The 13,440-nt window shown below is 52.7% G+C and overlaps 1 protein-coding gene across 1 annotated transcript in view; it reads left to right on the forward strand.

The window, feature by feature from the left end:
- ATXN10 (ataxin 10) overlaps positions 1-13,171 on the forward strand; it is a 150,305-nt gene extending 137,134 nt beyond the window's left edge. Inside the window, 3 exon segments of the mRNA XM_032493864.1 lie at positions 10,909-11,051; positions 11,053-11,097; positions 13,127-13,171. Of these exon segments, the coding sequence (XP_032349755.1) occupies positions 10,909-11,051; positions 11,053-11,097; positions 13,127-13,171 (233 nt within the window).
- The last annotated feature ends 269 nt before the right edge of the window (positions 13,172-13,440 follow it).

Consider the following 13,440-nt stretch of genomic DNA (forward strand, 5'->3'; position numbering starts at 1 on the left):
AACCCACAGAATTCAGAGCAGTTCTGGGCTGTTAGGGGCGATGTTTCTCAGTGCTATCTAGCTGAAGGAACGTGGGAATTAAATTCGGCAAATCAACCCAAACTTCAAGTTCAGTCACCATCTTAATTTTTTAAACCCATATTTATCTTGAAATATGACGTGTGTACTGTGAAGTGGAAAGAGTATGTATTGTTTGCAAAGAGCTATGAAGCAGACATGTGTAAGCAACACCTGGGTCGAGATGAGAGACACGGCCAGGCTTCGCTGAGCCCCTCCAGTCCGCACTCCTCCTGACCCGACTTAGGTCAGGCCCACCCCACCCTGCTCCAGTGGACTACACAGCGTGCTTTGGGTTGGCCGCTTTTGAGATTCATATAAATGGAACCATGGCTCGTGCTGTTTTGTCATTTGTCATTCGAAAGCGTGGTTGTGCGATTCATGCAAATCGTTGCACGTAGTTTACTGTGTAGTATTCCACTGCAGGAAAATTCAGCGTTTTTCATCCATTCAGTGGGTGGGCACATGCTCATTTCCACTCCCGGGCTGTTACAGTTAACGCTGCTGTGAACATTTTCCTGCGCTGCGTGGAGGAGCCCTGAGGTTTGTTTTGGCTGTGGAATTTCTGTGTCTTGTGTACCTTCAGCTGTATTCCAGATGATGCCAGACCCCTGTTCACAGTTGATCACACCAGTTTGTACTCCCATCAGCTGTGTGAGTTCCCTTTGCTCTGCGTTCCTGTTGACAGCGATGTGGTCGCTTTAAAATTTTTGCCGTTCTGATGAGCACAATGTCGAGGTATTACTTTAATTACTCTAATTATTAATAAGCACATTTTTATTGTTTGTTGACCATTTGGTTTATTGACCATTTGTATTTCCTGTGTCATGAAGTTGTTCAATCTTTTTGCCTGTACTTATGTTTTCTCTCTTTTTTTTTAATTGATTCTTAGGAATTTTTCTGTATTCAGAATATAAATTCTTGGTTCATTTATGTGCCTTGAAATGGTCTCTCCCATCCTGTGTCTTGCTTTATTCTGTTTGTTTTGGTTTTTATTTTCTTTGTCTTTTTTTTTTACCAGTTGAGATGTAAATCACATGCAGTAAAATGCAGACCTTGCAAATGAATGGCTCAGCGGCTGGCCCTGCACCTTGCGAGCACCACCCAGTTGAAGATTCAGGACATTCTCTTCCCCTGCAAGGCTCCTTTGTGCCCCTCCTCACCCAGGGCCAATCCCCAGAGCTGTTCTGACTTCTCTTGTGTTTTCCCTCTGTGGTTAGTGGGTTTTGTGTCTTGTTGAAGACCCTGTGGTTACGGCCATTCTCTTCTGTGTTCATCTAAAAGCTTTATAGCTTTGCCTTTCTCATTTAGATCTATAATCAGTCAGAAGTTGATTCATATTTATGGGGTGCAGCAGGGGCTAGGATTTTTTCCTTTCCCCCTACAGTTATGCAGTTGTCCCAGCCTTACAGTTTCCTTTCACCGGTGGCTCTGTAGGGCCACTTTGTCATACGTCATTGTCCCGCAGGCATGAGTCCGCTTCTGGCTCTCTGTTCACTGTTCAGAACGTTGATCTCGCCCTCTTTCCCAGCATGGGGCTCTCTTAATTACTATGATGTTATCATCTTGATAGCAGGTAGACGAAATTGTGGGTGATAACCAGTCTTTCATACATTTTCCTTCCTGTATTTCTGGGTTGGTCCGTTCAGCAGGTTTTTCTGAAGTACCTGCTGTGCTGTGTGCTGGCATTGTCCAGACCTGCAGGCCCCCCATCCTGGACTCCCGACTTGCTGGGAGCTGCTGGGGGCAGGGGGGAAGGGCGAGGGAGGAGATGTGAGCCAGCACAGCCTGGCCACCCTTAGAGTAGCTCATCCCCCGGGGACAAGTGGCGTTTGGACCAAGGAGAGTGATCACAGGTGCTCAGGCAGCCAGCACGTGCGACGTGAAAAAGCTCCCTGACCCTCTGGTGCCTGCGTGCCTTGTCTGAAACCCGCCAGAAGCCCCGCACTGTCTTTGTTCTTCGTTTCAGCCTTCGTGTCTGAAGAGCTGTTTCTGACTGGCTGTGCTTCACTCATCTCGAAATCGTTAGTCCTAAATCAACAGTAATCTTCCATAATTTAGACTCGATGAACTATCTTTCTACTCCGAATTTTAATTCCATTTTGAAATGTCTCTTAATTCCAAAGATGTTCTGCTTAAGTAGATACTCTAACTGGTGTCTGTCAACTTATTTTATCTTCTGAGATTTCTCTGAAGGGAAAGGGACTCTGTTTCAAGAAACATGAAACCGGCCATTTCCTTTCACTGCTCTGTGGGCAGACTGACCGAGGGGAGGACTGCGCCGCCTGCCCCCTGCGTCTCTCCTCCTCAGCCGGGGTCGCTCCCGAGGGCTTGGGAGCTGCGTCCTAACCCAGGCCCGACCATGTCAGGTCGTGTGACCTCGGGCGAGGCATTTCCCGTCGGCAGGCTGGGATGACGCCGCCTGCCGCGTGGCGTGTCCGCGAGGATGGAGTACTTTCTGTGAGTGCCTGCGACACCCCGACAAGTGCTGTACCTCCCAGGGCCGTGGGAGCCACTGCTGTTACATTTATTATTATTACTGTTACTACCGTATGCAGATAAATGGGCAATCTTGGCTTATTTGAGAGACACTGTAATGCCTCGTTTGAAGCTTTTTTACGGTGAAGGTAGAAACTCATTCGAGGCAGCAATTCCCTTATCCCAAGGAGTACAGAGTGCTGAATAAATGTCCTTGCCTGGGAGCCGGGCCTTGGGCTCCTTGCGGCCCTGCTGCGCTCCCGCTGGCCTCTCGGGACCCAGTGGCCTCAGGTTGCATCACCCCTAGGCTTGGCCAGCCCACTTCGCGGTGACCCTGGTGCAAGCTGAGGCACTGAGGCAGACGTTCATTGTGTCCAGAAGCCTCTCTCTGACGAGGTCCCCCTGCAGCCCAGAGGCTGACGTTGTACAGCGCAGGGTGTCCACGTGCACATGGTTGGTCACCTCTCACAGCTCGGGTCTGACTGAAGAGCTGGCTGAGTGGCTGGAGGCCGGGCTCCAGGGAGCGTTCGTCAGCAGGGATTTAAAACCTCCCCCATCCTGTGCGCGCAGGAGCTGCAGCGACTGACACGGGTGTCCCCGCACACAGGTGAGTGCGCGTCCTAGGACTCAGAGGATTACGCGGGGACAGGAGAGTGAGCAGGGGCACGAGGGAGGGAGGGTCATGGGGAGGAGGGACCCCCGACAGGACAGGCCCCCAGGGGGTGCCTCCTGCTCCGTGCAGTGAGCATCTGCTGCGCGCCAGGCGTGTGGCTGGCTCTCTGCTGCACACGTTACGTGCAGTGGCTCGTTCAGAGTCTCCAAAGTGACATTGGAGTCCTGCCCCACATACAGATGGAACCACTTGGTGGCCGGGAGCCCCTTTAGTGTGGTTGAAGTCAGAAGTGGCGGTGGTGGCTTCTGATCCTGAAACCTGTCGTGTGGGGCGGATGCCGACTGACTGCCGCGCACCACGCTGTGCTTTTAAGTGGTGAGAAAAATCGATTCCAGAATGTGTAATGGACAAAATTAGTTTCTTAGCTGGAGGATCCTTCACCACAAGCCCCACAGATGTGAGGCACCTGCGCACACGGTCCTCGCCCGGCCACAGCAGCTTGGGAGTAGGGAGCGTGGTGACGTGTGGCCCGGGAGCAGGGTGTCGTCTCCCCAGCTGGCACCGCCAGCCTGACAGGCTCAGCTGGGGTCTGGGAGCTCGTGCCCAGCCAGGGTCCAGACCGAGGATGTGGCTCCATGGTTCTCTGTCCACGTGACGACCCCGAGGAGACGGGGAAGATGGAAAGATGGCTCAGGCTTCCTGGAGGGGAGGAGGCCTTAAAGTTGTGACTCCCTGGTCTCTCCCTTTAAACAGTCAGTTTATGGAAGTAAGTGGTGCACACCAAGGACAGTGAATGTAGCCTTTGTTTCAAAATCATTAAGAGACAATTTGGGCTATCCACAGAGATAAGGTTTCTCTGGTTGACACGCGTGTGTTATGGTATTTCTGTCAGAATTCAGCAGTGCTTCACTGGGCCTTTGATGTTCCAGTTCCCCAGGGATTTCAAGGCCGAAAAGCAGCCTCAGCTGTCAAAGCCATGGTGCTTCTGGGGTGACTTTCCCTCGAAAAAGAGCGAAACTCTGCTCCTTCTTGTGACACTACCTGTACTCAAGTATCATGTTACGTTCTTCAGAATGTGACTTGTCATGTACAGATTTGACAATTTCTTTTTTCCCCACCCTCTTCTGTTAGCTTTTTTTTTTTTAACTGAATTCAGTTAACAGCTGTTAATTGGCAAATGAGAGAGTCCACGTCCACTGACTTGTAGATACTGCTATGATGTATTACAAAGCCTGGAACAGCACATACCGACACGACACTGAGACACTTGAACCACAGATGTGCCCTCGTATTAAAATGCAAAAATGCGGAGGGAAATCAGATCCCAGACAGACCAGCAATTTGGAGGAGGTGGGGGGGCCTGAGTGGGTGGTTTGTGGTGGTGACTGAACACACGATGGTTTTTAGCGTCATGCACGAGGCCGCATACAGGATCTGCGGGATGGAGACCTCAGCTCTGAGTTTCTGAATGAGAAGGAAGTGTGGTTCCGCTGGACGATGGAAAGGCAGGCTGAGAACAGAAGATGATTGTAGCAGACCAGGCAGAGGGACAATGGAGTTCACAGTGCAGTGGGGTTTCTCCTGGCATTTGGAGATGGGGTAACCGATGCGGCAGAAATGGGTGGCACTTTGCAGAGGAAGATTGACAGTACTTTTCAGGTTTGTTTCCTCCACGAGGACTTTTCTTGTCTGCCCTCCCTCCCTATTCCGTCTTCACAGGTAAGCTGCCACCCTCGCGCCGCTGCCCGCAGCCCAGTGCCTCCTTGGCCCTGGAGCTGTGAGCTCTTCTTCTCGCACCGTCCTCGCTCACATGCCCTCTTGGGCGAGTCCCTCCTCCAGAGCAGGGGCCTCGTGGAGCCCAGGGTTCCCTGGGCAGCAGGTGGGGAAATGCCCTTTTCTAACCCTTGCAGAGCAAAGCAGAGGCTGGTTCAGACTCCCGCAGACGGGGCAGGAGAACCGGCCCACCGGGAGCAGGGCCCGGCCGTGCGCGGTCTCTGCCCTGCGTGGCTGGGAGTGAGGCCCGACCCGTCATCTCAGCAGAAGGGGAGCCATCCTTCTTCCCGTGTCACCTTCTGGGCGTCTTTCGTCTTTGGCTGACGGAAGCCGGCACGTGTTGGAGTGTTTTGATCGTCGGCAGCGTAAAGCATCTTCAGGGCAGTTTTAAAGCTGAACTGCTGCTTCGCGCTCTGAAGAGTTCCGCAGCTTTACCGTGGTCTCAGAAGATACTAGTTTAGACATGGAGGTCATTTACTGAGCACCCTCACCTGGAGGAGAGTCTTGTCGTGACGTGGCGGGTAATTACGGGGTTTTGCGGAAGCCTCCTGAGTTAGGCCTGCCTGCCGGGGACCAGCTTGTCCGAGGTTTGTGGTGTGCGTGCTGTGCCCCGCTGAGCGGCAGGCGGTGCACACTCCCTGCCCATCAATGGGTTTGTCGTCTAAAAATGATTTTTCGAAGTATCCTGGGAGCAAAAATTAAATATAGGTATTATATATGGTCCCCACATTTGTTACACGTACATTGCGTATGTGATGTGAAACGTAGATGCATACATTGCACCTCTGCAGATGTACTGTGTGAAAAGCACCATGTGTAGACGTTACACACACAGTTTACGTATATACACGCAAGTCAGTAAAGTCTTTTCACAGTTTAATTGTTTTAATTTAAATAGTATATGGTTTTCAATGCCAGTACTTATAAAAGTTCATTCAGCGAACATTTCTTGGTTCCTTCCATGTTCTAGGCCAGAGTTTGGCAAACCTTTTCTGAGGGGGGTTAAATTTAGTAAGTATTTTTAGCTTTGCCAGCCCTCCTGTCCCTGCCACGACTCTCCAGCTCAGCCCCTGCAGCGGGAAGGCGGACACAGACAGTTCACAGGTGCATGGGCGAGGCTGTGTGCCAATAAAACTTTCATTTATTGTAGATTCTGGTTTGAATTTCAGATAATTTTCATATGTCACGAATTAGTGTTCTTTGATTCTGCCCCACCCCCACCCAATGATTTAAAAATAAAAACCATTTTCAACTTGCAGCCATGCAAAGACACGGGCCATAATTTGCCAGCCCGCGTTCTCAGGAGTCTTCTCGACGTAGAGCAGTGACCAGGACAGAGTCCTCGCCGTTCCTGGGCCTGCGTCCTAGCAGCCTGGAGGGCTTCAGGCAGCACTGCTTGTGTGCCTGAAAGCACGTCCGGTTGGATGGAGTCTCAGCAGGCAGCTCCAGTTTTCAAATTTTAAGTCAGCTGACTTGACTTTCAAAGTGAGTTTGGCACAGGAATCTGCTGGTTAGTAATACTGTCGTGAGACTCCTTCCTCCGGGCCATGCCACCTCCCAGCCTCCATCCCTCTGCCCCGCCCTGTCTCATCCCCTAAGGGGCACAACACTGCAGGGACCTGGGGCTCTTCGAGTCCCAGTGCACGGCTGACACACACACACACCAAGTGTTGTGTCCAGGAGCTGGCCGGACTGCCCAGTGCTCACCCTGGTGCGGATGGCAGGGTTCTTTGAAGGCAGTTTTACAACAGACAGGCTCATGCTTTCTGTTTGCAGTCGCTATGGAAACTTCTGAAGCTCCCTTTCTACAGCTAAGCAGACAATACAGCACTTCAAGTGCTGGTGGGATTACGGACTTGAGAAGATGTTTGATTTTCTCTCCTACTCTTTCTTCCCTCCTGTCTCTTTAGAGAGGGAACAAGAGGGCGCTGTGAATATTAACTGGGACTCGCTTTAATCTCCCCTGTGACACGGAGGGCTGTCGCGGTCCGCTGGCCGCCCCGGGCTCAGCCTTTCACGGCCCCCTAACGAGGCGACTCATGCATATTCATGAGCCAGGCTTCAGCGTTAGACACAGTTCGCAGGGGCTGCGTTTCGGTGCTTCTCTTTTCTACACAAATGTTATGAAGGGAACAGCTATTAAAATTCGGGTTTGTGATTATTATTAAGTCCGAGGCCCTAGACAGTGGTGCTAGAATGTTCTCACTGGAAATAGAGGCAAAGGGGCGGACCTTTGTGTGGTGTTTAATTTGTAGACAGATGGTGCGAACCCCAGAATGCCGGTGCTCACTGAGGGTGGGGACGTGGGGCAGACCTTCCCTGTCTGCCCCAGAAAGGCGTGTGTGGCAGCGTGCGGGATTCTGACTTGGTGAGCTGCTCCTTAAAGAGCAGATACAACTCGTTCCATCCACAGAAGAATGTGAAACACACGTTGAAGTGAAAAGCATCGAGGGGCTCGCTGTCATTCGTTCCTTATTTCCGATTTTCAGAACGTTGACCCGTCGTGTAGCCACACTCCGCCCGGCCCCAGGCCCTCCACGTGCACACCCTTCTGCCCTCTGAATACCAGTTTGGGAAGAAGACTGCAGTGCCTTTCCTGCTTTGGGCTTCAGTGCTGCTTCTGTTAGGCTGTCCACGTGGTGGCCGTGCCAGAACCAACCTGCTCCTCGTGAAGCCCTCGATTGTCCATTTTGTTCCTGAAGTCGTGCGGACCCAGCTGGGAGCAGCGCCCTGGCGCAGGGCGGTTCCTGGGCGCACGTGGGTCTGCCCGTCAGGAGGACTGTCCTGTAGTTCATTCTCTGTGCTCCTCTTTGCCTACATGTAAAACGGGGACGTGTGCATTTCTCTACAGAAGTGAGCTCCTGAATGCTTTCAGGGTGAAGCACTGTTAAAATGCCGTAGCAGTGTTTTCGCAGGACCTGCGAGCTGTTTCTCCTAGAGGGACATGATTAAAATCCACCCTTTCATCCGCCCGCAGGGGAGTTGATTGTCCTGGTGTTTGTCGTCATGGACAGCACAGCCCAGCTTCCTTGCCTGAGTTATACTGCTTTACTTTCATCTAATCTCTCAACCTCACCAAACCCTGAGTCAGGAAACCACACCAAGAACCAGAAGGAAACGCACAGCCCATGTGAGTTACTGTAGTGCCTCCACGCCCGTCCCTGCGCGTGCGCACACGCGCACACACACACACACACACACACACACACGCACACTCTCTCTCACGCTCGGTGAGCGGGAGGTGGCGTTCGCTCGCTGCTCGGACACCCAGCAGACGTTTCCCAGCACCGTGCTTGGAACAGTGGACGGAAAGGTGAGCAGGGCGTCAGACGTGCTTCTGAGGGGTTCTCGGTGCTGGCGAGACAGAGATACAGACAAGTCATCGCCACAGACACGTCAGCAAACATGATGACAGGCCCCTCTGTCAGGAACTAGACTTCGTGCTGGGGGTGGAGAGATGGGGGGTGTGGCCAATAAGCAGGTAGCTACAGGTGCAGTGTGATGGGGGCCAGTGAGAGAGACAATGTTTTGGAAACACGCAGGGAGCGTGCCTGACGGAAGCTGGTGTCGGGGTGGGGGTGGGGGCAGCCAGGACCCGCGGGAGGGCTTCCTGGAGAGGGAGCTGGGCTGCGCACCCTGGGCGAGGGCGAAGGGGCCCCCATCAGGGTCTTGTGTGGGGACAGACAGGTGGCGCCCAGCGTTGTGACATTGCGGGGCCTTCGCAGAGGTCCGGTTTGCCCCATAACTGAAGTGGTCTGACAGTTTGAAGCTCTGGGTGATGGTTCTTTCCTCCCAGGACACGACGTCTGCAGCTGGCAGTGCCAGCTGGCGTCAGATCCCTCGATCACGGGGCCAGCCAGCCCTCCAGCTCTGAGGAGCTTCCAGTGCATTCACAGGAATTCCAGTTTTCTTACTTTCAGTTATATTTAAGTGAATGACCAGGAAAGCGTCAGAAAGAAGCGTTTTGCTCTGTCATTTAACATTGGAGTTATTATACACGTGAACTAAAATTCTCCAGTCTTCCACACTTTCTTCCTAAATTTACCCTCCTGTGCTCACTCCTTCAGTCCGTTCTCACCATCACTGGCTCCTGCTTTGCTGCAGAAAGTGAGGAAGTGAGTTTGTATAATGATGACGTCGTCCAGCCTGAGAAAGTGATGGTAGCGAGTGATTCACTGTTCAGAAATTTACTAATGTGTTGGAAGCTTTTGTCGCCTGGGGTCATTATTTTCTGTCCTGTCACAAAGTGGGGGTTTGGTGATTGTGAGAAAGAGGGAGAAATTTAAACGCACTGAATATTTATATGGATTCATCTCCAGAGAAGAAACGCAGTCTTAGAAAGGACCAGGGCTCGATCAGGAAAGGATGACCGACAAGGTGCGGGATGAGAACAGTCTCCCGCCATGGGGGCAGCTGGTCGTAGACTCCCGTCCACTGGGCACCCACGGTTCTTTGCCCTTTGGAAACGGTGAGTCATTTACACTCACAAGTGGCTTTGATGGTGACCCTCCGGAGACCAGGGGTCGTTGGCTGGTCCTCTTCTCTGTGCAGACCTGTGCCCATCCCGGAGGGGCTGGGGCAGCAGGCCAGTGGCAGCTGGTCCGGGGTGAGCTCGGGGTGCTGTCAGGGAGGCCAGAGCTGGCGTGGACCCGCCCCGCCCCGCCCCCGGGAGCCACCGAGGCCCCGCCGGGACTGCGGACCAGCTTGGACCGCGTCCGGGGAGCTAAGATGCAGCCACCAGAAAACACTTCCTGAGCGCAAAACTGGTGCGTTTCGGTTGACTGGAGCGGACAGGCTTCTTTTTCGCTGTTTTCCTTTGAGGCTGTTGAACTAGGGAGACCCTGTGACTTTGAGGCCTTTCTCTGTGGCTTCCCGCGTTGAGAGGAGGGAGCCAGAGTGTCCAGGCAGCAGCCTCCCCCACTGCGCTGGGGTCTCGGCCACGATCAGAGGCGCTGAGCCTTCCCCGGGGGGCCCGCCTGCTGCCTTCTGGGGGCACAGGTGCCCCGATCCTGACACAGAAGTGCCTGCGTGGGGAGGGCTGGTTTGCCTGCTGCCTCCTGTCTGATGACGGGCAGGAGGCCCCTTGTCACTGGGAGGAGCGCGTGTTCCCCACTGGGCACGGTGTCGCTCCCTCTGAGCCAGCGGAGGGTGCCAGGCCCGCTGTTCTGGGCGCCTCCTGTGTCCCCGGAGCCGGCACCCAGCAGTTTTAGTCAGTCTCACAGAATGGCCTGCAGCAGCAGGTCGGTGCTTTCACGAGGCGGGCGCGGCGCTTGGTGACCGCCAGCCAGGCCTCAGAGAGCAAGGCGGTGACTCCGTCTCTCCGTACGCTGTCGCCTGGTCGGCGGTGGAGGACTCGGGGCAGAGCCTGCAGACTAGGGCGGGGGCACAGCGAGGCGCGGGAGGAGGCGCCCTCCCCGGGCGCACAGGGACGCGAACCAGACACAGCAAGTCCCTCAGCGGCCGCTGGCTTCGTCCTTAAAGCGCCGAGTGAGGGGAATTCCATGGCGGCTCCTAGGAAACGATTCTTACTTGCAACTGGGCTTCCTCTAAAGGCGATTTTCTTGTCTGATGCTAACCTGGCGTCTCTGTGACTCACTCTGTAATGCTCTTCCTCCTGCCCTGGTGGCTCCGTGATGTGCTCTCCTGCACACACACAGGCTTGTGTTCATGAACTTCAGGTGTGGCTGCTCTAAGCCTTGGCTTCCTCGTTCGTTCATTCAGTACATCCTGATCAGGTGCCTCCCTGTGCCAGTTGCTGGACACCTCACTCACACACACACAGGACGTACGTGTGCACATGCGTGTGTTACATCGTTTTCATTATTTCCCACGTTGTATGCATATTCATAGCACATCCTCGAGAAACGTGTGTTCATGGATTTGCGGTTTTTAGTGTCGCTGTGCCTTCTGCCCCCTTCTCAGTAAAACTCGTGTGAAAAGTTCCAAACAGGAAAGCATGCTGGCAGATTCCTTCACTCTGGTTCCAGTTCTGACCCAGTGGGTCGTGTACGCCATCCGAAACCTCACAGAGGACAACAGCCAAAACCAAGACTTGATTGCAAAGATGGAGGAGCAGGGGCTGGCAGACACGTCCCTCCTTAAAAAAATGGGCTTTGAAGTTGAGAAGAGAGGGTGACAAGCTGACTCTGAAGCCTACCAGGGACATGCCTCAGCTGGTGAGTATGCCGCGCCGAGGGGTCGCTCCCTTTCGGTTTGTGGAAAGTGGTCCCCACCCCCCCATCACCTTGGATGTGATGCGGTTCCTTCATGAGAACATGGACGGGGTGTGTTGCCTCCTGTGATGGCAAAAAAAAAAGCCCCAAATTTAATTGCAAATAATTTTCTGCTCAAGCTTCATGCTGCCAGTTTTCTTGAAAGAGTTGAAATTTCATACTCATTCTAGGGGAGAAATAGAAAATATATCAGAATTTTCAACGTCTAAAAGCTTCTCATAGAAATTAGATTTTCTTTAAGAGATAGCTGATGTCGACCCCAGTGAAAAGAACAGAAAACTCCTTGTGTTAAATTGAATGGCTTGTTTCAGTTTTCGCTGTTTATACCGCTGACCAAAAATCTCTGCATTTTTTTTGATGATTCTTGTAAGCAGATCTGTTCCATCTGCCGTTTTGCTTCTTTTTCTTTCCTAGTGAATGAACTCTCCATCCCAAGTCAGAATTTCTGGAATCTGTTTCCGTGGATTTTTCATCTTCTGCAGTGTGTGAGATTGCAGGTGTTTGAAGCCTTCTTTAGTGCCCGTTCAGGAACATGTGAATCTTTTAGACAATAGCGTTACATGTGTGTAAGCTTAAAAGTGAAGTAACGTGAGTTTTCTGTTGTTTCCTTGCTTTAAAACATAGCCGTCTGGTTTGCCTTCGTCCCGTGGAGGCCGTGTGCGTTCAGCGAGGTGTCGCGCTCGCTGTGGCGCAGGTGGTGATCCCTCGCGTTAAGCGCACGTCCCTTACTTGGCAAAGACGGCTTGCTGGGTCCCCCTGCTCCCGCCGGCGGCGACCCGGAGTCGGCCCCCTTCCTTCCATTGTTCCCTTCCCGGGGGCCTTCTGGGCTCCGGCCGCAGCTGAAGTATTTTCTCACTGTGATTAATTCCAGCAATCTCTTTTCAGCCCTTCTGCCTTTCCAAAACATTGACAAGACTCATTTCCAGTTAATTAATTCGAGAGATGCTGAAGAATAGAGGTCCTCCCTCTTCGCTTTAGGTCCCAGGCTGTGTTGTCACCGAGCCCTGTCCCTTTGGAATGTGGCGGGGAGTGAGCTGGGTGAGGGAGCATGTGGGCGATTAACTCTTCTCACGCCGAGTCTCCCGACTTAGCCGTCTGCAGACCGTGGTGCTCACGCCAGTGCCTGCGTCTTACCCACCTGCATGCCCCTCCGGGGGAGGAAATATTCTGTGGTCGTCTCTGCGTGCAGGGCCCAGCGTTACAGGTGCACAGACTTGAGCACCAGTCTCAGAAAGGCACACCACTCAGTTTTGGCCAGGGCTTCACGGGAATTACAAAAGGAGCTTTGAAGAGCGAGGGTTAACTTGACCTGCGTCTGTCTGTCTTTCTCTCTCTCTCTCCCTTTCTCTCTCTCTACACACACACACACACACACACACACACACACACTCAGAGGTGGAACTGGACTGAGCGAGTGCTGACATCTCCGCAACCACCCAGCATACAGTCAGCCAGGACCCTCGTGGGGGCCCTGTTGTGGAAGCTTTAAACATTCTCTTCTTGAGCAGCCATGTTACCAGACTAAAACATCTAGTCAGATTTTGCACAGTTCCTGGTGAACTTTCCAAAATAAAAGCAGCAGAGACCCCAAACCAGAAGTTTTACCGAAACACAGATTGTTCCAGAGTAAAGTGCCCCTGAGTCTTTGTAGCTGTACTTACAACAATGGCTTTGTAAAAAACCGCTTCAGCATGTGAAGAATGAAATAAAAGCTCTCCCGTGTGCTACCCAGTGTCCTCTGTGTGACTGAAGACACGTGCGCTTCTAGGCTTGTGGTCGTGTGTGAGGCACGTTTATTCGTCCATAAAGAATCCTTTGCAAAATTCAGAATGCACGAAGCCCTTCCCTGGGCCACAGTGAGTTAAAGCACTGTGCTCTGAGTGGCAGCCTGGCCAAAGGGGGAAAGCAGTGGGAGTCCCTCTTTCCTCTTAACAAGTTTGCAGTAGACACTCCTTTTTTCCCCCTCTCTCAGTGGATGTACGCGCCCCAGCGGCATCACACAAGCCTGCCGGGCTGAGCCACATAATAACAAACACGAATAAATAAAAGGCGGCCTTGTGAGAGCACAGAATGGGGTGATGGTTGTGTGTTTTCTAAATAGGAAATGTGGGGCTTGCACAGTGAAAACATGCTGATGGCGGCATTGTGGCCGCTTTTGATGCCTTTGGACAGATTAATTCTGGAGCACAACCGCTCCCCTGTCCTCTGCCAGCGGACTTGGAGCTTCTGAGAACCTTGTTTTACATGCTGCAGAGGATTAAAGCACCACCTCAATCAGCCATTTAG

This window comes from Camelus ferus, chromosome 12 (genome assembly GCF_009834535.1).
Source record: "Camelus ferus isolate YT-003-E chromosome 12, BCGSAC_Cfer_1.0, whole genome shotgun sequence".
Lineage (NCBI taxonomy): Eukaryota > Metazoa > Chordata > Mammalia > Artiodactyla > Camelidae > Camelus > Camelus ferus.